We start from the raw sequence: 25,856 nt of genomic DNA on the forward strand, positions 1-25,856 counted from the left end.
ACGTGATAAATAACACAACAGGAATTACTAGTAAAATGAAATGACTAATCCAGACTTCTTGCATTTTATATATCCAGTTAATTTTATCATTTACATAGGTAAGTACAAGTTCAAATTTTATCATTACGTAGGTAAGTACAAGTTCAAATTTTATCATTACGTAGGTAAGTACAAGTTCAAATTTTATCATTACGTAGATAAGTACAAGTTCAAATTTTATCATTACGTAGGTAAGTACAAGTTCAAATTTTATCATTTACGTAGGTAAGTACAAGTTCAAATTTTATCATATACGTAGGTAAGTACAAGTTCAAATTTTATCATTACGTAGGTAAGTACAAGTTCAAATTTTATCATTACGTAGGTAAGTACAAGTTCAACACGATAAATTCCTATAAAAGATAATGTGGTCATTATCTTGGATGATCTGTTATAATGATATTTTTGGATGATCTGTTATAATGGTATTTTTGGATGATCTGTTATAATGGTATCTTGGATGATCTGTTATAATGGTATTTTGGATGATCTGTTATAATGGTATTTTGGATGATCTGTTATAATGATATTTTTGGATGATCTGTTATAATGATATTTTTGGATGATCTGTTATAATGGTATTTTGGATGATCTGTTATAATGGTATTTTGGATGATCTGTTATAATGGCATTTTGGATGATCTGTTATAATGGTATTTTTGGATGATCTGTTATAATGGTATTTTGGATGATCTGTTATAATGGTATTTTGGATGATCTGTTATAATGGTATTTTTTGATGATCTGTTATAATGGTATTTTGGATGATCTGTTATAATGGTATTTTTGGATGATCTGTTATAATGATATTTTTGGATGATCTGTTATAATGGTATTTTTGGATGATCTGTTATAATGGTATTTTTGGATGATCTGTTATAATGGTATTTTGGATGATCTGTTATAATGGTATTTTTGGATGATCTGTTATAATGGTATTTTGGATGATCTGTTATAATGGTATTTTGGATGATCTGTTATAATGGTATTTTGGATGATCTGTTATAATGGTATTTTTGGATGATCTGTTATAATGGTATTTTGGATGATCTGTTATAATGGTATTTTTGGATGATCTGTTATAATGGTATTTTTGGATGATCTGTTATAATGATATTTTTGGATGATCTGTTATAATGGTATTTTGGATGATCTGTTATAATGGTATTTTGGATGATCTGTTATAATGGTATTTTTGGATGATCTGTTATAATGGTATTTTTGGATGATCTGTTATAATGATATTTTGGATGATCTGTTATAATGGTATTTTGGATGATCTGTTATAATGGTATTTTTGGATGATCTGTTATAATGGTATTTTGGATGATCTGTTATAATGGTATTTTGGATGATCTGTTATAATGATATTTTGGATGATCTGTTATAATGGTATTTTTGGATGATCTGTTATAATGGTATTTTTGGATGATCTGTTATAATGGTATTTTGGATGATCTGTTATAATGGTATTTTGGATGATCTGTTATAATGGTATTTTTGGATGATCTGTTATAATGGTATTTTGGATGATCTGTTATAATGGTATTTTTGGATGATCTGTTATAATGATATTTTTGGATGATCTGTTATAATGGTATTTTTGGATGATCTGTTATAATGATATTTTTGGATGATCTGTTATAATGGTATTTTGGATGATCTGTTATAATGGTATTTTTGGATGATCTGTTATAATGGTATTTTTGGATGATCTGTTATAATGATATTTTTGCCCGAACATCAAGAACTGGTTCTTGGATGGTCATATTCAAATCTGCCATCTTGTTCTCTTCACTTTCACTTCTGAGGTGGTTTGGCTTCAAGCCAGTGAATAATGTTTGCAAACAAAGTTCTTCTCATTAGAATGAAAATGTTCAAAAGAACAATGTTCATATGTCAAGAACTGTTTACCCAAAGATACCCAAGCAGAATTTATCTATCTCAAGCTAACACTAAGGCAACTACAAGTATTCACTATGATACTAAGCAGCACTAGACAAAAAATCATCTGATTCTGACTTTGAGTGAAAGTTTTTTTGTCAGTAGTGTGGAAGCTCTCTCACTTAGGTTTATATCACTGCAATGTCACTATACCTAAACACCAAAGAATTGTTGCCAAGCTTTCACATTTGTATAAATTATGGAAAAATGCACTCTAGATGCAACTTTATGTAAGAATACAAGTGATCCCCCTTTTTCTCTGTTGCTTCTCTTACTTGCCTAAAAATAAAAGGCATACCATAAACACTTTAATACTAATGTTAATCTAGTTTTAGACAGAGACAGACATATGGACAGATATGCACACAGACACTAAAGTAACCACTCAAGCTTTTGCTATCAGGCAGGCTTGACAAAAATGGCATCAATTCATCTTCCAATTTATTTGTACCCATGCCTTTCAATCAGCCAATACAGATTCATTGTAACAGTGTTGCAAATCACCTTACTTTGATGTCATGAGCGTCAGGTGATACATATGAAGCCTAGTATACACCATCTCCCAAGAGATGTATGGCATAATATGAACTTGCAACCAATCTGTGGATTTTATTGTGCAGTGTGACAAATACACATAAAATTATATTAAATCTCCATGCCAATTTCCTATAAAAAAATTTATTTCCACAAACCTTTGGCTTCACATGTATAAATTAGCATTTTCACCCTATGACTTACTTAAGAGGCGGTGTTTAAATGTCAATAAAATCACACAATATATGCAGTATAAAAGCAGTTGTTCTCACTCCACATCATATTCACTTTGTGCTAATGAGAGGCAGCAAGTACCATATACAGAATGCGTGGTCGGTATTTTGTTGAGATTTTATTTCAAAATCAATATAAACTTGCTGTATATTATATTGCTGATGCTTGTAATAGAGCAGCCAACCTTACATTACTTTACAAAGTAGGCATATGGCTACTGGCAAGGACAATATACCATCACTCAACCCATCTGACTCCAAGATGTCAAACTTTGCAAGATTAAATACTGATGGCACCGGTACAAACACGGAAGTATCCTCCATCAAACAGAACAAAGCATGCATCCAAAGATAATCAGTTATTGAAACATGACAAAGGCATGGTCTTGTGTATGGCCTGTCAAGTAGCAAGGTTGACTTAAACAACTGGAAAAAGGTTGCAAGGACTGAACTTGTTAAACTGAATAAACTGAACCCTAGAAATAGAGTAGCTTGCATGCAATATTTTGCTTTAGCCCAAAGAACTGAGAGCACATTCAATATGCATACTGCTTTAGGGACTGACACTTGTGACATGGAATGTATATGACAGGACCCTAGTCAGGATTAGACCTTGAGGAGGAGGATTATTTGCTGTGCATGAGAATTTTTGCCAAAACTTAGCACTGCCCTTGGAGTTGCTGCAAAATATAGACCAGAGTGAAATTCTTAATGAAACCTGTATGATACAAAATGATCAGGACACCATAATGTCTTTTCATTTCTTTTTTGTCAACTCAGGAAAAAAATGGAAAATCATAGTTGGATTACAGTGCAATGACTATGCATATAATTTCACTGTCATTGCCACCAACAAGCACTGCAGGTAATGAGGGTTCAACAAATTTTACCCATAAAATAACTCCAAACAACAGGGCCATATGGATGCAACTCATTGCTGAGGGGTGGGGGTGGATGGATGCGGATGGTTCAGAGTGCAGGTATAAAAATAAACAGAAGAAAAAGCTGGATAGAATTGGACAAGTAAGTTCTTGCATGGCTAAATATATACATGTCTTGAGGTATGACGGTGTCCAATATCTGCTAATTTGATTTTACAACAATTTACAAGACTGCACTGGGCAAACTCAAAACCAAAGCTGAATACAGAAAATGCATCAAAATTTCTGATGATCAAAAGATTCTATTAAAGTAGATGATATGTTATAGAAAGAAACTATAGTACCTTCTTTACATATTAAGGGAGAAATTATCTCAACTCTGTCCATGGTACAAAAACCTAATCATAAATTCAGAGGGGTCATAAATCAAAAGACTTTTAATAACTTGCAAACAATTTAAATAAGATTGTTTTTCCACTGGTCTGGAACTAATTACAGGCGAATTATTTTAGTCATATCCACTAATTCAAGTGATTTGTAATTCAGTATTCCAATGCATACTGGCAAACATTTTCAAAATGTACAAAAAAAAAAAAAAAAATATTAAATGTGAGTGGAAGGTAATACTCTAATACATTACAATTTACTTGGTTAACCTATAGATTTCCAGTGCACAGAAGATTAATGCCAAAATTTTGAAAGTACCGTATTTATGGTTCAGACAACAAGATCTTTGTTGTTCCAACTAAACCTCTCCCTCTATAACTCACACACAACAGGGTCCACAAACATAGACCGCACTTTAAGCGAAGTGTGAGTTACCGAGGGACCTCCAAAAATTGAAGAAAAAATGGCTTTGACATCAAGAAAATCATGGGGGATACAGCGGCATTAGGGAACTGGGCTGTTTATTGACTGACTCCTCATTTTACAATCACGTTGATAATAATTTTTAATAACATGTTTTTTTAATGAAGCTGTTCACTATTCTGTTTAAATAACATTTATTTTCAAAAAGTCCAACATATAAAAGATTGTTCCAACTGGTTTCAACAACCAACATGTGTATGCAAAAAAATCTGTGTATTACATCACTGCTTTCTGTTTTCTTGATGAGTCTGGTTCCTGTACTGGTGTTTAATATTATCCTGCTAAATCGGGAGTTGACAGCAGTGAACTAGACTAACTGTTGCTACACCACCAAACAAGATGCCTTTTTTTCAATAACACATGACATTTATTTTGTGAGTTGCTGAAAATCAATTTTTTTATTACTCAATTAGTACAATATTGATGTCGTGATTTCATTGGAATTAATAATGAAACTTCTTATCATCCTTGAGGATATCTCTATGTAACAGTTCAATAATTCTCTGAAACTCGCTTGCCAACAATAGTCTGTATCTGTGAAAGCAAGCTCTTTATTTTGCAAAGTATTCATTTCGCTTGGCTGCCTTGTTTTTTTTTATCACAGTTATGAAAGAGTTGGTTAATTTAAGGCAGTTTATGTTTCATACACAATAACATTTATAAGTATTCGATTGATCAAATGAAGTGAGTTCACCCGACATATGATCGGGGCTGCTAGATTTTAAGTTTGTAGGATTTTCATACTTTTTAACTGTTCTTTTATTCCACCTCCTTTATTTGATTCAAAAGACATAATTAACGTGATAATAAGGAGGTCAGCTTTTTATTCAGTACAACAATACAACAAATACTTCAGGAAGTCAGTTATCAAAACACTTAATTAGGTTCTCGGAGAAACGCTTGTGGACATAGCTGTTACGGTTGATTGACACATTTTACATTTAATTACAAAAGGACACATTACATTTATGGTGATTACACTTAAAAGATGGAACTAGAACACAAATTTCAGTTGATAAAAAAATTATTTAATTTGTATTTGTTTATTGAAGTACTTCCTCCACTCGGCGTGACATTTACATTGATCAAAATTTCCTTACATATCATTATTTGTGGTGTACTAGGAATGTTGACCTATTTTTAAATTTCATATTGCATAGTGTTAATTAAAATCGCCAGGTCCTATCTACCGTTTTTGATGATAAAACGAAAGATACATCAAAGTTTCCATTACCGATTTTTATCGCGATTTTCTTCAAGTTCAACAAATAGGGATCAAGTTTTTGGGGTATGTTCTGGTTTTAAAAAATGGGATCCATGCCTGACTCTGCATCTATCCTCAGTATGCCTGTGGTTGTAGTATCCCATTTTATCCTGAATACAACAATGGTCATACTCTACTACGCATGTGTGTAGTGTCTCTAGAAACATGTGTTATACATCACGAATATTTATGTACTTCTTCACCAACACAGGAAATGGTTAAAGCACTCATGTGCAGTCAAATTTAAAAATAATGTTGTTGGAAAAGAAATTGTTGGATTGAAAATCAATCAATAAAATGATGGAAGACAACTCAGATGTAAACATGGATGCTGCCAGTGAGGGTAGCAACACTGAAGTTGACAATTTGGATGATTCTGATGATAATATTGACTTAAATGATAGGTTAGAATTGAATCACGTTGCATGGCTTTATGTACTTTCGACAGTGATTCGGAGAATGAAGCTGACTTTAAAGGCTTTCAAGAGAAATGGGTCCAGCATGATTTTTCACCTCAGTTGCAGCCATGATTTAAATTGATAGAAGTGGCAACAGTTCAACACCCAGAAGAAGATGACGCACAACATTACTTTGAGTTACTTTGAGATGATTTAATCTGGAAAAAACTTGTTGATGAAACAGACCATTACACTGAACAGGAGGATAAAAAAAATCCCCTGCTGCTGTATGATGCCCCATTTTACCACCATGAATTTAGAATTGCTTCTCAGGAATCAGGCACTGCAGGTGAAACTGGTAAACAGGATAAAATGGGTTAATACAATAATCTGCTTTTACTCCTTATTTCTGTGAGACCCACCCTCTGAAGGAAAATATGCAGCTAAAAGGTATGACTGTATTGGGACAAACTTACAAACTAAAGGTGGGGGAAGGGGTTGCAGATACGAGAGTCGGTGTGAAACCGCCTTTGTAATGTGCCTGAAGAAACACCTGTGTCATACTTTAGTTATCTAGTAATACTTTGTTAACTCATTAACCCCTGCCACCACTATAACTTATCCTACTTTACCTCCCTCATCTCCCGAGTGCCATTTTGATAACTTAACTAGTTTGTATCCTGGGCACAAGTCGGAGTGGCAGTATTAGTCTAGGCCTGTATCCCACACGATGAGTTAAATTAGATTTAGATTTGAAAATGATGAAAATGATGACAATCATGACAATCAGCTGCTGGTAATAGACTTTAACTTATCAGACTCTGATGAAGTATTCACACAAGGTTAAGTTTGCAAGAGAGATCACAAGTAGAATTTCTCTGTACATAAAATAGAATTAATTTCATGTTTCGACAGTGTTAATTATTCAGTGTGAATTCATAATGGCAAGAGAAATGAATGGGTAAGTAAATCATTTATTTTTACCTTTATGCACGAGTTTTATTTCTGCATGTAGCATGAAATTTATACCACTATGTACATAATTTTATTAAGAACTGCTGTGCCAAATTTCAGTTTAATTAAAAGAACATAAATAAAAAATAAATTTATTGCAATTAGCCCCCTCTGTAAAAATCTGCAAGCCAAGTACGTGTCAGCAAGTCTCAGGGATACAGGCACTGGTAAGGCTAACACTGTTCTAGATGACCTTGCTGCAAGTGTGCTGTAGGGGAATGCCTAGCTGTTTGGCTCAGGGGTTAATGAGTTAATAAAGTCCATTTGGACAAAAGCTCTAAAATAACTGACTTTCAACTGGTGTTCAGATTTGCTTTTAATTCCAAGATTCATGTATGGTATTGTTATCAAGAATCTACATCAAACAAAGTATGCTTTTACTTGGGATGTATGGACCCTACCACTGACAAGGTTGCCCACCAGAATGTCATTTCTTATTAGCCATAACAAACAGATTTTAAAATATGATGTGGAATGGGATCAACTATTTTATATTCCATGTATCACGTGATTTTAATGATCTTCAAGCAAACATTTGGATGAAAAATGCTAATTTATACATGCTTAGTCTCTTGCTTACTCTAATAATGCCCACTTGATTTATACCACTATGTACATAATTCTTTCAAGCCCACGCAAACAAATCACATCTAAAGAATGCCTGGTTAAGGGTTAATAATTTTTGCATACAAATCACTACAATTATGAAATATCTGAGAAATATAAAAACAAGAGTCATTAGAGGATGTCTGATTTTGCCACTAAATATGCATCAATTAGATTACATCAAATCGTACGTATAAAAGAATGAATGTGAAAAAGTTTTTGATGAATACCAGTTATCTGTAGCGTGTCTGCTCTGATCCATACACTTCCACCAGCAGCACCTCCACTACCACTAGTCCCAGAGGAACCTCTGAAAATTGTAATTTTTACAAATCAGCTTGACCCTATCTGACAGAACTAGTTAGTTAAATATGTGTATTAAATTTGAACTTATTTCACTAATAAAGATAACATCTACAATACAATCAAAATATACATACCCTTAAACATATAATACTCTATGACTGTAACCATAACAGATTTTTTAAATATGTATAAAACTTGTCAATACTTTTTATATTTTAGGGTAACTTTATTTGCAGCAACAGCGTTCATACAAATCTGCTATATTCAAATATGATGCAGTTTCTCTTGACTACAAATGAGTATATAGTCTTGCTGTGGGAATCTGAATAGTTTACTAGGTATGAACAGGGGCAATGTCCTTAGAGCTAAGAAACCTTTCCTGATATAAATAGTTTAAATATTGCCTCACCTGCTCAGAAGCTACATAATTATCACCCTAACTCAATAGGTATGCCACTTTAGTTTACTTTCACCAGAGGAAAGTAGACATTCATCACATAAATGACATCTTTACCAGTCAAGTTTCTGAGCAGTATCAATCTCTACACTTAACTGGTGGACAGCCAAGTCTCTGAACAGTATCAATCTCTACAACTAACTGGTGGACAGCCAAGTCTCTGAGCAGTATCAATCTCTACACATAACTGGTGGACAGCCAAGTCTCTGAGCAGTATCAATCTCTACAACTAACTGATGGACAGCCAAGTCTCTGAGCAGTATCAATCTCTACACTTAACTGGTGGACAGCCAAGTCTCTGAGCAGTATCAATCTCTACACCTAACTGGTGGACAGCCAAGTCTCTGAGCAGTATCAATCTCTACAACTAACTGGTGGACAGCCAAGTCTCTGAGCAGTATCAATCTCTACACCTAACTGGTGGACAGCCAAGTCTCTGAGCAGTATCAATCTCTACACCTAACTGGTGGACAGCCAAGTCTCTGAGCAGTATCAATCTCTACACCTAACTGGTGGACAGCCAAGTCTCTGAGCAGTATCAATCTCTACACCTAACTGGTGGACAGCCAAGTCTCTGAGCAGTATCAATCTCTACACATAACTGGTGGACAGCCAAGTTTCTGAGCAGTATCAATCTCTACACATAACTGGTGGACAGCCAAGTTTCTGAGCAGTATCAATCTTTACACCTAACTGGTGGACAGCCAAGTCTTTGAACAGTATCAATCTCTACACCTAACTGGTGTACAGCCAAGTCTCTGAGCAGTATCAATCTCTACACTTAACTGGTGGACAGCCAAGTCTTTGAGCAGTATCAATCTCTACACATAACTGGTGGACAGCCAAGTCTCTGAGCAGTATCAATCTCTACACATAACTGGTAGACAGCCAAGTTTCTGAGCAGTATCAATCTCTACAACTAACTGGTGGACAGCCAAGTTTCTGAGTAGTATCAATCTCTACACATAACTGGTGGACAGCCAAGTTTCTGAGCAGTATCAATCTCTACACCTAACTGGTGGACAGCCAAGCCTCTGAGCAGTATCAATCTCTACACCTAACTTGTGGACAGCCAAGTCTCTGAGGAGTATCAATCTCTACACCTAACTGATGGACAGCCAAGTCTCTGAGCAGTATCAATCTCTACACCTAACTGATGGACAGCCAAGTCTTTGAGCAGTATCAACCTAACTGGTTGATTAACAACATATTTACATGTCCTGAGCCAATGAATTTCCTTAAATTCAGCTAAAAGCCACTGCAAGCAATCACCTGTTCAAATTCAACCATATAAATCAACTCTGCCAGTTCCCATGCAGGATTGTTACTCCTTGGCTAGTGATGACTGATTAGTAGCGCCTCAAGTTCCATGACTGACTGTACTATAACAGTTTCAGAGAACTTTAGCTAAATGCAAATATTTCACACTAACACCAGTGCCAACAACCACAACAAACTCAATGTGACCTACATAAGTAATAAGTGATACTGCTATCTTGCCTATGATTTTCATGCAAAACAAAAAAGTGAGGAGTTCAGAAAATACCTGGCCATTATCACTCCATCATGAATCACAGAAGATGCATGAAGCTGTAGAGCTCCTCCTCCTTGTGAGTTCCAACCACCTGAGCCAGGGAGAGTTGGATGGCGGAAATCATCATAACAGGAACCTGTCTGCTCTGTACCACTAGGGTAACCACCATAACCTCCATGACTGGCACCTGCCATGTCTGGCCTATAACCTTCAAAGAGCCATTGTTTCATATATAAGAACATGAATGCTTATCAACTGGTTAAATGTTAGTTGAAACATTTAATTTTAAGTTGTGACCAGAATATGTTATAAACCGATTCTTTGTAAACTATCTTCATCTGCATGTCTATCACTGTAGTTAGATCAAAACCAATACAAAGAAAATTATTAATGTGTGAGAATTATATTGACTGACATTTTAGAATCACAACAATTAAGGCAGTGGTTCCCAAGCTTTTCAAGTAGAGGGCCATATCTACTATTTTCGGTAATTAAGCGGGCCACAACGTTATAAAATTATAAATGTTTATCAATGTTTATAAAATTATAAAAGTCATGTAATATCATTCTTAAATTTATTAACTTTCAGCAACCAAATTCTAAAATATTTAAAGCAGTCAGTGTCAGTCTTACACTGCAGTCATTTTCGGTTTTAAATCAAATGTTCATTTAACAATTTTAAATCAGTTTTGAAAACTGATATTAATATAATTAATTTACAATTGTAACTGTTCTTCACAACCAGTTACTGAAGTTCAGATGCCAGTTTATCAATATCTGGGCACAAAGCTGTCGTGCCCAAAGTCATAAGCGCAGCTACATTACTGTTAGTGAGTATGGAACATCGCTTGTTTTTTATAATTGTCATTGCGGAAAATGACGGGCGCATTCGATAATTATATCCGAGCACAACAACCGCGCGCAGAGTGAATTATCAAATGCTGACAGACCTCCGACTGCTAGACCAAAATGACAGACTTCTTAGAAATAACATTCTAGATTCTAGAATACTGTAGGTCGCGCATTATTGCAACTTTCGTCTAGTTATTATTTATTTATTTGAACGTCAATAAATTTTTGAAATTATTAAAATACATTATAGTAAATATAGAGGCCTCATGGGCCACTTTCTGAGAGCTGACAGGCCACAAGTTGCCTGCGGGCCGTGGTTTGGGAACCTCTGAATTAAGGCAATGACAGACATGTCCTAATATCCTATTTGGTCTCACTTGAAACAAAATTAATAAGCTGCCAGATGGCTCTGTTGGTGAAGTCTTTCCTGACATTAACAAGTCTGTCCATTGTTTACTCAATCATAAACAGTCACATTCTAAACTGTCATCTTTCCAATAGCTCCAACCAAACAATTTTATGAGTAGACCAAACACTTTTTCAAGGATTTAGCTACTTATTTGATATTTTTGCTGGTATTGAGTCTGACTCATCTGATGCTAAATAGTTAAACTAAATACATATATCTTGGTAGCATAATAAAACTAACAACAACAACAACAACAACAACAATAATAATAATAATAATAATAACAACAACAACAATAATAATAATGATAATAATAATAATAATAATACAGATGAAATAATAACAATAATACTACTAATGCTATTCAAATCAAAGTACCTAAATTTGTCATGAACTAAGTTTGAGAGCTATACCTGCCTTCAGAAGTCATCTGTCTACAAAGGTCACTTATCTATTCCCATGGGTGGCTACTGTAGACAGGTTTCACTGTGTGTGTGTGTGTGTGTGTGCACATATATATAATATCAAATAATTTTAAAGTCATGGTGTGAACTATGAGCTATGAGCTTGAATATATGTCCTACGCTATGGCACTCAAATGATGATGTCCAAAATACCATGTCAAATGATGATGTCCAAAATACCATGTCAAATGATGATGTCCAAAATACCATGCCAAATGATGATGTCCAAAATACCATGTTTCATTCATCACTCTCAAATAGCTGTAAAGTTACAGAGAGGAAAGTGTGATATAACAAAATACTGAGCCATGACTTTGAAGATAGGACCCACAATATAACACATTACACATCCTTCGAGTGACAATGTGAAGGTTTCAACCCTTACTTTCAAGAGGCCTTAAAAGTATAGAACAGAAGAGAAAATGTGAAAGAAAGCTGGAAGGATACCTGGACATATGTGTCGATAAAGTCTTTTCCTTAAAATGGTAGTGGACAATAAGCTTGCAATCAGTGATTTGTTTGCAAACATTTCCAATACAGCCTTATGTAAGGCTTCACAAGCTTGTGGTTCACTCTTTGCAGAATGAAATCCACAATGTTTGCATTTTGAAATCAAACCATCAGCCTGCAACAAGTTAACAGCAAGCTTGTTTATGGTTTGGGACAGAAAATCACTCCTCCATCATTGATAATTCTGAGGATTCGCTACACAAATAGGTAACTGTGAAATGCATTAAAAAGCTTACTTTCCACCAGCTAATGAAAGGTAAAAATTAAAACTTAAAACGACAGACATAGAATGTTTATGCAGCATTTAAACCTCAAAATTTGTACATACCAGGTCCACCTGCAGTATAACCGTGACCATCCAAGTCAATGACTGCCCCATCCTCTGTCTCCAATGTGTTTGCTTCTATCACTAGATTGCTGGCATGCAGTTTTCCTGTGGCCCCTAATAAAACCCTTTGAGCTGATAAAGAGAACACAACTGTGGCAACGTTTGATATCAAGGTCATGGCACTATCAGCTAAAATTTCAAGTGATGTGAAATGATAACTGGCATCAGAGTTATCCCCCTCTGTTCGACTTGTACTGTAAAGATTCAGCCCACTATGTACGAGAGTTACTTCCTGGACTCCCCTTAGAACTCCCCATACATGGTTAAGGGTGTTGTACCATTTGACCTTGGAAGGCAGTTCCAAAGTGCCATCATCATAGACCAAAACATTTGCTGGCATATACAGGTCAACATTACTGTAACAGAAAACAAGTGACAAATAATTTAAGAGCAATTTTATTATGCTTGATGCATAATCTACCTTTCAAGTATACAATTATCCGTAAAAAAAAACTCATGCACAACTGATTCATTACAATACAGACTATGTTAGAAGTGAGGATGTGAGTTGATGAGGGACTTAAAATAAATTAAGAAGGCTGCCATCTTGTTAGACATAAAAAAAAACTTAGGTGAGTAATGGTTAATGACTGAATATTAATTTTATAATCAGGTTGGAAATAATTGTCAATAATGAGTATTTTCTAATGAAGTTATTAGTTTTTTTGTATAAATAACCTTCATTTTTTAAAATACCCAACTTCTGAATGATTGTTGACAACATTTTCCAAGAGGTTTCAACAACCATCCAGGGTTGGTGCTGGCTTAAAAAATGTTGTTGTGAGAAGAAAAAGAAAAAAAATATTTTAACGTGAATTTTAAATTTTTTTTACCATTTTCATAATAATAATAATAATAATAATAATAATAATAATAATAATAATGAGGACTTTGTATAGCGACTAATCCTTAGAAGCTCTAAGCGCTTTACAACATTAGACAACACCTATAAGATAAGAAACATAATAATAATATTATTACAAAAACAAACACCATGAAATTAGAAAAACATTATAAAAATAAAAACATGCTGAGAATATTTCAGGTAGGAAACATTATTAGGTCTCTAAGTTGAAATAAGTGAGTTTTGAGAGCCCTATTGAATGTGATCACTGTGTCTTTGTGTCTAAGTTCAGTGGACAATTCATTCCACGTTGCTGGGCCCTGGTATGCAAAAGAATGCTGTCCATATGACTTTGTTTTCATGTGGGAATAATGAGTATACGATTGTCAGAAGAGGAGTGTAAGTATCTTACTGGTGTGTACACATGGGTGAGGTCAGATTGATTCTGGATCGAATGGATAGCTAGTGTAGGGTACAGAGCAGCGGAGAGGTGTGCTCTGATCGTGGTTCTCTAAGTATGATCCGAGCAGCTGTTTTGAACTTTTTGAAGTTTCTGGAGTAGATATTGAGATGAACCAGACAGAATTGAGTTACAATAGTCCAGTCTTGAAAGTACTAATGAACACAAAAGTGTTTTAGTGGCATCAACTGAAAGATATCTGTGAATTGAGCTGATGCGTCTCAGCTCAAGATATGCAGCCTTACATATGTTCAAGACATGTTGGTGCAATGTGAGAGTACTGTCCAGAGTAACACCTAGGTTTCGTACTGTTTGTATGAATTTAATGTTGGCATTGCTGATATTTATTGTTTGAGGTAAAGGATGTCAATGAGAAAGTATTTTTGCTGTGATCAGAATGGCCTCAGTTTTATCATCATTCATCTGCAGCTTGTTACATGTCATCCATGATTTCACATCAGAAATGCACCTCTCTACACCTAGGATGGTAGCATCAACTTCAGTTGGGTGGCTAGATTTGTATATTTGGGTGTCATCAGCATACAATTGGAGACAAAGGATGATGATCTATGACACTTGAGAGCGATTGAGTGTACAGAATGAAGAGAACAGGTCCAAGAACATACCCCTGTGGAACACCACAACATAGATCAACTGGGCTGGAGTGTATTCCATTTGCAGATACAATTTGTGTCCTGTTGACCAAGTAGGACTTGAACCACATTAAGGCTGTATCATGAATGCCAAATACATGCTGGAGATGGTGAAGTAATATATCATGGTCTATTGTGTCAAATGCTGCAGACAAATCAAGGGTGACACTGTAATCTTTCCGCTATCCAACGCAGAGAGAATGTCATTAACTACTTTTAGAAGAGTAGTTTCAGTACTGTGGCAAGGGCGATATGCAGATTGTACATTGCTAAAAATACTGTTTGAGTTTAGATGAGATACAAGCTGGGATAGAACAACCTTTTCTAAGATTTTCAATATGAATGGGAGATTAGAAACTGGGCGGTAGTTCTTTAAAGTTATGGTCTATTGTTAGTTTCTTCAGCAGAGGCTTTACAATGGCAGTTTTGAAAAATGATGGGAATTCCCCAGATGCGAGAGAGGTATTAATAACATCAGTTAGTGAAGGCAATACTGGATCTAAGCACTCAAGCAGCAGTGATGTTGGAATTGGATCAAGTTCACATGACTTTGGTGCACTCTTCATCACAATTGTACGTACGAAATCCATAGAGACACGTTCAAATGCTGCTAATGGTTGCTGCTCAAATTCTGTATCCCAACTGTATGGTGGCGATGAGTCAACTGAAATTGTGGTATCAAGCTTATCTCTAATGGTTTGTACATTGTCATGGAAGAAATTTGCAAACATGTCCGGAAGGTTGACTGGAGAGAAGGTAGTTGGAAGTGGTGTACATTTGTTCCTTGACATTACCTTATTAATAATCTCGAAGAGCTCTTTGCAGCTGATCTTAGTAGTGTAGTGGGCTGATTTCGCTGCATGGACTATATTTGTGACATTCTTCTTTGTGACTTCATAGATTTGCTTATGAATAGTGAGTCTGGTGGAAAGCCAGAGCCTCTCAGCTTTACGGCGGTCTCTTTTAGCAGTGCGAAGCTGGTCCCTAACATGGCTATACCATGGAGAACACTTTTGAATTGATACTCTGTACTTGGTAGCTGGGGCATGTTTGTCAAGTAATGAACGCAGACAGTTATCGAGTTGTTCTGTGGTAGGAGGTAAGCAAGTTGTTAGGTTAGCTTGGATGTCGTGCATTAGTTTGGTTCTATTTACCATACGGAGGTTTTGCTTAGTAGCAGATAAAGGTGGAGGGTTAGGGATTGATACGTCAAGATGGCATAAAATGCAGAGGTGATCTGATGCAAGGTCATGGGATACCAGGGAGGACCATAGAATGTTATCATCAGGTCTATGAAGAATCCAGTCCAAAATGTGACCATGTTTATGGGTGGGTTGGTAAACTGACTGTTTGAAGTTGAAAACATTAATGGAATCTATGAGTTTTGATGTATTTGAGTTTCCAGGACAGTCAAAGTGAAAGTTGAAATCTCCAAGAATAATCAGGTTGCCACCTATCAAATTTCCATAGTCCAGGAGATTTGGAAACTGCTCCAAAAAGAGAGAGTCAGCTAGCTTGTTTTTTCTACTAGGAGAAGGGTGGTATAGGCAGAAAAAATGGACTGACCTTTGCTCCAGTGTGTGTAGTTTGGACTAGATCAAACGATATGTGGTTGAAATTGAATGTAGTGGTGTAGTTAAGACATTTTATCATGGAGTTCTTTGTGATGACAGCAATTCCACCTCTGCGAGAATTATGGGGGAACAACTTGATGGAGTAACCAATGGATGTTAGATCCGCAGACTTGGGGTCATCGCCTGATGTTTTTAGCCATGTTTCTGTCACGAAAAATATGTCAACATTCTGGTCGTTGATAAAATTAACTATTTCTGTGCGCTTTTCTGGTGGTCCTACTGACTGGGCATTGAATAATGCATTGCGCAGAGGTATTTCTTGGATAGCTGACACAAAGGTAGACAAATTAATAGGGATTTGAATTAGGTTATCTAAATTAATGGTCAAAATAATATAGTACTATTCATTTATCTCAACATCCACAGGACCAAGGTAATATTCTTGACATAAGTAGATGTTTAGATAAGTAAGGGGGGGGGCTGAAAATAAATTGAGATATCACATACAGGTGATATTTTAAGAGATGACCTATCGTAAGTGACTAGGATTTACGCAGAGAAAAAAAATGGAAATCTTGATTAAATGAAGACAACTAGGCTGAGTTATACTTGTATATTGACAACTTACATTTGTGTAGTAAACTCCACAATGTGTTAAATAATATACATGCATATGAAAAATCCATGAATTCAAGTATTCGACCATGTGTAAAAAAATTCATGTATCAGTCAAATCCAGTTAGAAAACACTACTAAAATGTATATATAGGAAATGGCAGTCCTCATTTCATCTATATCTCACTGTCAACATACACGTTTCATGAAACAATTCACTCTGATATTCATTATCCTATTATCATGTGGCTGTATAGTTGTTTATATGCTACATGTACATGTACTTAATTTGGCCTAGATTTTGGTCAGCGACAGATAACTACCATCATGCCAAGGCTACCAAAGGGATGAGGCTATTCATATGGGATTGAAAATATGTGAACCAATTAAAAAGTTTTAACATTCTTGTGAGATGCCCCACCTTCATTTAACTCTATGGCCAGATATATATTGTTTCAAACTATTGGAACTTAAATTTGGGTTTTAAACCACCATTGGTAGTGATTGTAAGCATGAACTTTTTTGTTTCCAACAGGAAACTTTCAAGGCACAATAAATATGTTCCAGTAACTATGAAAAATGAAACAATGCTTTTATTAAAATTTGTTACTGATTTTCTTTGTTCAAAGGTCTTCAGATTGCTTTGATGAAGGTTCGTGTTTTATTGAATGCACCGCTGAAGGTGCTCTTTCAAGGACCAAACAAATGCCCATTTGTTATTACTGTGAAACATCAAATGATTGTTGAAACATTGATGTAGACAGAATTGGTTTTCTTCATTTGCTTAGTATAAATACAGAATGATCAATGCTTCAAAGGTAATCAGTTTTCTTTGAAGTTTCAGCAAAACCATTATTTTGGCTAAATTTTTCAGAAAGGAAAAAATTTTTCCATCATCTGGTAGATTCCAGTTCCCACATTCATAGGCGGTCAATTGTAACAAGTCAGGTAGCATGACTATTTTGGTTATATTACAGCACCAAGTACTAAGGCCAGACGTCATCATAAGCAGATTACAAAGGATATGTTTATGTAGTAGATTCCAGTGCAAGTTTGCAGCTTCCTGTCATGGTGCCTTTGAATTTCTCAACTCAAACCCAAGACTGTACATACAATTTTTAACAGCCAAAAATGTTGTCACCAAAAAGATTGCCAGATAGCATATTTTGTCACCAGTAAGGAAAACAAATCCCAATTTGTGACATTGGCAAAGCCCAGCGTGATCCCTGCCATCACATGTATGCAAAAACATTGTGCATTATGTTACTGCATTTTATTGTTGTACATTCACAAGATAACAGGATTCTTATTTTTCAAAAACTAGGGATATTTATTTAATGAAATAACCATCGACACTGAAACTCAATTTTCTTTTGTTATTTAATTCATAAAATACTGATGCAATCATTTCACTGCAAATAACAGTGGAACTTCAACTCATCTTTGACCATGCTTGCCTTATACCTGAAATGTTATAATGAAGGGAATGCTGTGAAGATGAATACAACAATTTTAATACAGTGCTTCCATCAAGAAAACTAGAAAATGATCTTTTGACTCTGTTTACTGACCATAGCGTTAGTCTGATTTTCCATCATGATCAAGCCTTTGGTATCTATGTGATCCACTTAATCCAAAGCATGCAACTAAAACATATTTTATCATGATTGCATTTGGCAACACAAATTATACATTTTACCTGATAGTAACTAGCTGATGGGGACCAACATGTAAAGTTCCAATGAGGTCTTTCTGATTGATGTAATTATTTCCCTTGATGACCCTGGTATCAAAGTGATGAGGCTGAGATACATGTCTAGTTGGTTCCAGACCCAGATGTGCTCCATTCTGCAGGTACACGACATCCAGGTGAAGACTTGTATTATCTTGGAATGTCACCCATGTTCGGCTGCTATCACTGCGTGCTAGTCCTTCATGGTCAAAGTTTGAAATAATGTTCTGGAAAAATTAAACAACAGACTTCAACAAGGTACTTACCAATATGAAAACAAATCATTTCATCAATGGTACTTACTGCATTTGGAGTAGCCAACAATACATAGACTGGTACAGAGGGTTGTCTTCATGTAAAGAAATTGTAGTTAAAAGCCTTGCAAAAATGTATACCATGACAGCCAACCCAAGCAGGTCTGACCAGGATTTAAACATTCAAAGATAATCACTTGCTTATTTGATCCAAAAATTATTCTCTTTGTTATCATGATTGTGTATCAATCAGCAAATTCAGTGCTGGTTTGAAGTGGTCTAGATAAACTAGATTTTATTATCTCCTTGCCTGCCAATAAGGAACACCTTTATAATGTTTCTGTGATTTCTTGTACAAATAAAGAATTCTGGTTGTATTTATGGTGCTGATTTTATTTTTGTTTGTAAATCTATGACAGTCAGTTCCCTGTGTAAATGTACTGCCATTGGTGACAAATTTCAAATATTGCTGAAAACTTAAATGTGAACATGATTCCATTCTAATATTGATTTTGTCTCATAACAAAAATATTGTCTTTGACAACAGAATGTGTCCTTATCTGTCAAATATTTTATATATATATATATATATATATATATATATATATATATATATATATATATATATATATATATATATATATATATATATATAAAATCTTACAAAAGTAAATTTTAAAGGTAATCTGTCACTTCCTTCAAAACTGCTTGAAATATAACTAACATGACCAAAAATTGTGTAGGTAACTAAACTGCATTCCTGCAAACAATGTGTGTTACATTTATGCTGATTTTTATGGATGGCTAATGATTGCATAAGATTAAAATATGGCAGATTCATTTGTTTCATCTGTGAAGCTATGTTTTTCTACTTACATACATTTTTTAAATATACTAGACTAAAAACTTGGCAAATAAATTATGATTACTTTGCTACGTGACTTAAGGAACAGCCTAATAGTGTATGTGCATTGTTAGGTTGCTTTGAAGTTGGATTGTTTGAAGAAAATACAACAGTATTGTAAGATAATAATAATAATAATAATAATAATAATAAAAATAATAATAATAATATTAATAATAATAATATTAATAAAAATAATAAAGTTATTATTTTAAGAGGGTGACACAATTAGTACCAAAACTTATCTTGTAGAAACACACACACACAGACACATACCTTGTAGTCATCATCTTGTAGAAACACACACACACAGACACACACAGACACATACCTTGTAGTCATCATCTTGTAGAAACACACACACACAGACACATACCTTGTAGTCATCAATATCATAATATGTGCAGGTAAATATATAAAATACAGCTAGTAAACCAATATCATAATGTATGCAGGTAAATATATAAAATACAGCTAGTAAACCAATATCATAATGTGTGCAGGTAAATATATAAAATACAGCTAGTAAACCAATATCATAATGTGTGCAGGTAAATATATAAAATACAGCTAGTAAACCAGAATCATAATGTATGCAGGTAAATATATAAAATACAGCTAGTAAACCAATATCATAATGTGTGCAGGTAAATATATAAAATACAGCTAGTAAACCAATATCATAATGTATGCAGGTAAATATATAAAATACAGCTAGTAAACCAATATCATAATGTGTGCAGGTAAATATATAAAATACAGCTAGTAAACCAATATCATAATGTATGCAGGTAAATATATAAAATACAGCTAGTAAACCAATATCATAATGTGTGCAGGTAAATATATAAAATACAGCTAGTAAACCAATATCATAATGTGTGCAGGTAAATATATAAAATACAGCTAGTAAACCAATATCATAATGTGTGCAGGTAAATATATAAAATACAGCTAGTAAACCAATATACAAAAAAGAAATAATGGATTGGTGTACATAAGAGCAACTAAGTTTATGGATTCAGCACACAAAGCATTGAGTACACCAACATGAATGATTGAAAACGTTTTCACACACACACACAAATCAACACCATTTCAAACATATGTGATGAAAGGAAGGAAGTGATGATACTTCTATAACCTATGGGTGGAGGTAAATGAAAAAGTCAAGGCAACAAATGATTACAGATGACATTCATTTTGTCATTGTTACAGGATAATGTCAGAACAGTCCGTGGGGCAGTGGGGCCCCATAAATGGCCCATGGGATATTCACATAGACTGCCTAAGTGCACACTGAATTGTTTTTGTACTTTTTGTGAATTATGGTCTTACAGCAAGGCCAGAGGAACATTCCCTTCCCTTTTTCTTTGGAATTTTCTGGAATCTCTTCCAGGTCTCACTTGTTGAGACAAACATTTTTTGGTGTCCAGTGAAGCCCCTCCAGAAGGAGTGTCTAGATATCAGATAAGTCAATGGACTTCCCCCTGTAGGGAGATGATGAAAACTTTTCACATCTTTAACAGCATGCATGCCTCGGGTAGCGGTTTGCTCCCTCCCATTGGGGAGGTAGAGCACTGTGACAGTGGGTTGCACCCTCCTGGTAGGGAGGTAGAGCACTGTAATAGTGAGTTGTGCCCTCCCATTAGGTAGTTTGAGCACCACAATAGTGGGTTGCACCCTCCCTTGATGGAGGTGGAGCACCACAACCCTTTTGGGAGGTTGAGCAAGACATCAGCAGGTTACTCCCTCCCATCAGGGATGTAGAACACTGCAATACATATCATGCTCCTGGCAATGTATTGCCCCCTTCTGTTAAGGCGGCAAAAATACCACACCAAAGATGCCAGCTACCATGTACATTCTCGAAAGTGCCTATCAACCTCCTCCTTTGGAAGCCGATATGCCAAAAGTGGGTATTTCTATGGAAGCCTGGGCACACCTTCCCATCAAATGAATTGATAATATGTAGCAGGAAATCTGGTTACTTACAACCATAGCTTTGCATGCCTACCTATAATCAGCTATCTACTTTAGTATGCTAAGAGAGGCCATTTTGAATACAGCATTACAATGCTTGCTATATGCTGTGGCCAGACATTTTGGCATACACTCTCTTTTGCCACGGCATTATTGACAGACTTTCTTCACATCCACAATAATGCTGCATTGGACTTGTCAAAGATCTTACTTAACCACAGTAAAGACCTTCTAAGGGATGCTCCTCTAGAAGCCAAGACCCTCTGTGGGGGCCTCATTTCTATCATGGCTTCTCAAGACTTGCTGAATCAACAATAATGATATTTCATCTCCAATCCTGGTTCAACACAACTGACCAGGAAATGAGCTCAGACAAACTGCCCTCAGGGGCCATCTGCAAATATTTTCAAGCAGACACAAACCCAGTTCAATTTTGAAACTCCTATAAGACCACCTCCTCACTCATCCAGTCCATGACACCCAGGTTGCCACAGATCCATGAGGAAGTTCTTTAGCCCACTTTCCTTTCACACTGCAGGAAAGGGGAGGTACAGCCCTAGCAAATAACCCCTCTCCTGCCATGCTATCCCCTACCCCTATGTCCCCTAAGTAATTTTTTTCCTCCACACCACAAATATCTTCCCTAGAAAGTTTTTAAATTTCACGTTTAGCTGTCCAGAATCTCTTCCACACCCAAAGTCTTCACCCAGATCATGGAAGTAGCAGCAGTCTACCTCCAAATACTGGGAACATCAATTCTCCAGTATTTTTACATCTGGGTGATTTACAATGTCCAAGTTTAGTCCCTTCATCAGGATCTGTTTAGTTCTTGGTCCACACTAACTCAATTGGGTCTCTTATGCAACCTCGAAAAGTAGGAGCTTGTTCCATCTTAGGACTTTGTTATGTGGGGATGAACTTCCTCATGAAACAACTTGATCTGGATTCCCCTGGATTGTGTAGATCAAATCCTGGTACTCCTGCTCACCTTTATCTTTTCCTACTCAGAACATTTAATGCCACTGCCGACTGGTTCCTTAGGATGTCAGCATATGCATCCTCTCCTTCTTGCAAGATGGAACCACACATAGATCCTCTATCAACCCCGATCCCTGTAGAACTGGTTTTTCACCACCATTTGCTTTGGTGAATGAATCAAGACAGATTCCTGATGGGGCTTTCGATGCACCTGATCCCCACTCCTATCCATTTGCTGATGTGACAGATTGCAGTTGGTCTGCTCAATTAGAGCCAGATGGGATAATTCTCCATGGTTCTTGGAATCAGGCTGAATTATCCCTCCACTTCAAAACCCTATCAATGAAAGCAGTATTTCAAGCACTTCAAAGGTACATCAACAGAATATGGGGCCATTGTATCATGGCCTCCTCAGACAATGTGCCAATTTTCTTGCATGAGGCCTGGAACCTCTTTATCTGGGAAGCCTCAGGGAATGTCAAAATCCAAGTTTGCTGCATTTCAGGCAAGATGAACATATCCATGGACAGCCTGTCCAGAACAGACTGAGCTGTCCTCAAAGAATGGTCTCTGTTCTACATCTGGGGATGACCCCTGTTGGACGTATTTGCAACCAGGTCAACAACAAGCTTCCCTTTTACATGTCTCCTGTCCTGAATCAGAAAGCATGGGCAATAGATGCATTCAGGTTCCAGTGAGATTGCCTAATCCCATATGCTTCCCACCTTTCCTACTTCTACCACAAGTTTTGCAAAACAACAGTCAAAACTTCCACTGCTCAGATCATCATCATTACCCCACTGTGGCCCCAGTGATCATGGTTCAATGATCACCTAGACCTGATGATCAATCGATCCAGGTCTCTACCTCACAGGAGGCATATCCTGTCACAACACTGAGGTCTCTACCTCACAGGAGGCATCTCCTGTCGCAACACTGAGGATCCATTCTCCACAACAGCCCATGCATTCTTCACCTTCACCTCTGGCTCATCCCAAGTGATCTCTCCACCAGAACAAGTTTTGAGGCCAAGTTGCCAGTTGCATCATTTAGGCCAGGAATGCTTCTACATCTGAGATCTATGATACCAGGTTGAGAATCTTCTGTGATTGGTGCAGGAGGAACATACTGATGGAGGTGGAACACTGCAACCATTGGTTGCGCCCTCCTGTTATGGAGGTTGACCACCGCAACAGTGGGTTGCTACCTCCCATTAGAGGGGTACAACACTGCAACACATGCCTTTATTTCTCTTTGGATACCACTGGTACAGCACAATATGTGGCTCAGAGAGACATCAACCTTCTATAGAGGGACTTCTCCATCTAGGGTAAGTACAACTTAATTTCTGTTTTTTTATATCAGTTTGATGATAGGATTGGCCAACCCATCTAAATGACAAATTCAGCTATGCAACAGCAACAGGGTAAGTAATTGCTGCTATAATAATTTTGTTTTGGGGGGTAAAACTCATTTTAATTATGCAATATTTACCTATTGTTATTGCCAAATGCCCTCCACCCACCTCATTCTGATGTCTTCTGTAATCATCGTCTGTGAAAAGATGACAGGTAATATCTACCTTCTGGGCATGTCCATGCGACATACAGAGTGGTATGCAAAAGGTCATCCTCACTTTTATTCACTCTGTAGGTGTTCAAACTGAATGGATGGTTGAATTTTCAGCATGAAAATAGGGTTAGCTAAGCAAATAAAATAGATGATCCAAGCTCAATCATAATCAGATTAGTAAACACTCTTGTCAAGTATTTTGGGTTCCAGAGAGCTGTCACTCACTTTCTTATGCCCAGATGGAATCGTGTTCCTTATGGTCATTAATCAAGCCCTGTGTGAACCACTGAGATAAACTTTCTTTCAAAACCTCACACTCTACTGTGTTCCTACTCACTCTTGCTTCTACAAGACAAAAAAGTGAGATTCATGACTTGTCTACTGACACTGACTGCCTGTAGTTTCTAGTAGGTTGCACCCTTCCACTAGGTAGGTTGTGCATGGCAATGGAGGGGTTGCAATCTTCTCTTAGGGAGGTAGATCATTATGACAGTGGGTTATGCCCTCCCATGAGGGAGGTGGAGCACTGCAACCATGGGTTGTGCCCTCCCATTATGGAAGTTGATCACCACAACAACTGGTTGCTTTCTTCCATTAGGGAGGTAGAGCACTGCAACACATCTCATATTTTTGTTTCTCTATGGTGACCATTTTTATGACACAATATGTGGCTTAGAGAGATATCAAACTTCTATAGATGGATCTCTCCCTCTAAGGTGAGTGCAACTCAGTTTCTGTTTTTGATCAGTTTGAATAAAGCATTGGCCTACCCACCTAACTAACAAAATCAGATAAGCAATAGGGGCAGGATAAGTAATATCTGCTATTAAAATGTAGTTTTTGAAAGGTAAAACTAATTTAAATTAAGCAATATTTACCTGCCACTATTGCCAAATTTCCTCCTCCTATACCCACTGTGAAATGATGACAGGTAATATCTACCTTCTGCACATTTCTGTGTGACATACAGACTGGTGTGCAAAAGGTCATACTTACTTTTCTCCACTCTGTGGGAGGTATTCACATTGAATGGATGGTGAGTTTTCAGTATGAAAATAGGATAGCTAAGCAAAAAACTAAATAATCCAAGCTTGATACAAATCAGATCAGTAATATTCCTCCAGAGTGAGAACACACAACTGTTGACAGACAGATGACGCATAATAGATTTAGGGCCATACCATAAATTATCTTGGCTTTATGGCCAGGTGAGCTAAGATGGCACTCCAGCATGGACATTTGGTCTCTAGACAGTTGACAAGCTCATTCAATCAGATGCAGTATGACTCAATTATTGTAAATGTTCAATATGGACACCAGAATGGTAACAAGTTCAGCCAGTCAGATGCAAGATCATCTCATTAACATATGTTGATTTCACTCAGTATCAAAATTAACTGTGATCTCAGTAAGACAAGCTTAAACCCTAAGTTTTCTCAAAATCAGATATAAAATATGGCCGCCTGAGTGATGCTCAGTCGATGCAGAGCCATGCCAGAGCTCACTTGGCCTTATGCCAGGCGGAAATTTGGTCACAATTTCTAGACTACTGATACATCACAAGATGCACAAAGTGAGTTCTGA

At 36.3% G+C, this 25,856-nt stretch overlaps 1 protein-coding gene across 1 annotated transcript in view; it reads right to left on the reverse strand.

The window, feature by feature from the left end:
* The window catches only part of LOC149787541 (uncharacterized), a 591,304-nt gene that overhangs the window by 292,564 nt on the left and 272,884 nt on the right, over positions 1 to 25,856 (reverse strand). The window contains exons 64-67 of the mRNA XM_089975575.1: positions 18,549 to 18,808; positions 12,644 to 13,059; positions 10,093 to 10,288; positions 8,014 to 8,093 (exon numbers count right to left, since the gene is read on the reverse strand). Coding sequence (XP_089831701.1) covers positions 8,014 to 8,093; positions 10,093 to 10,288; positions 12,644 to 13,059; positions 18,549 to 18,808 — 952 coding nt within the window. The remainder of the gene's footprint in view (positions 1 to 8,013; positions 8,094 to 10,092; positions 10,289 to 12,643; positions 13,060 to 18,548; positions 18,809 to 25,856) is intronic.

The sequence above is a fragment of the Sinohyriopsis cumingii genome, chromosome 11 (assembly GCF_028554795.1).
Source record: "Sinohyriopsis cumingii isolate HCF-2022 chromosome 11, ASM2855479v2, whole genome shotgun sequence".
Classification (NCBI taxonomy): domain Eukaryota; kingdom Metazoa; phylum Mollusca; class Bivalvia; order Unionida; family Unionidae; genus Sinohyriopsis; species Sinohyriopsis cumingii.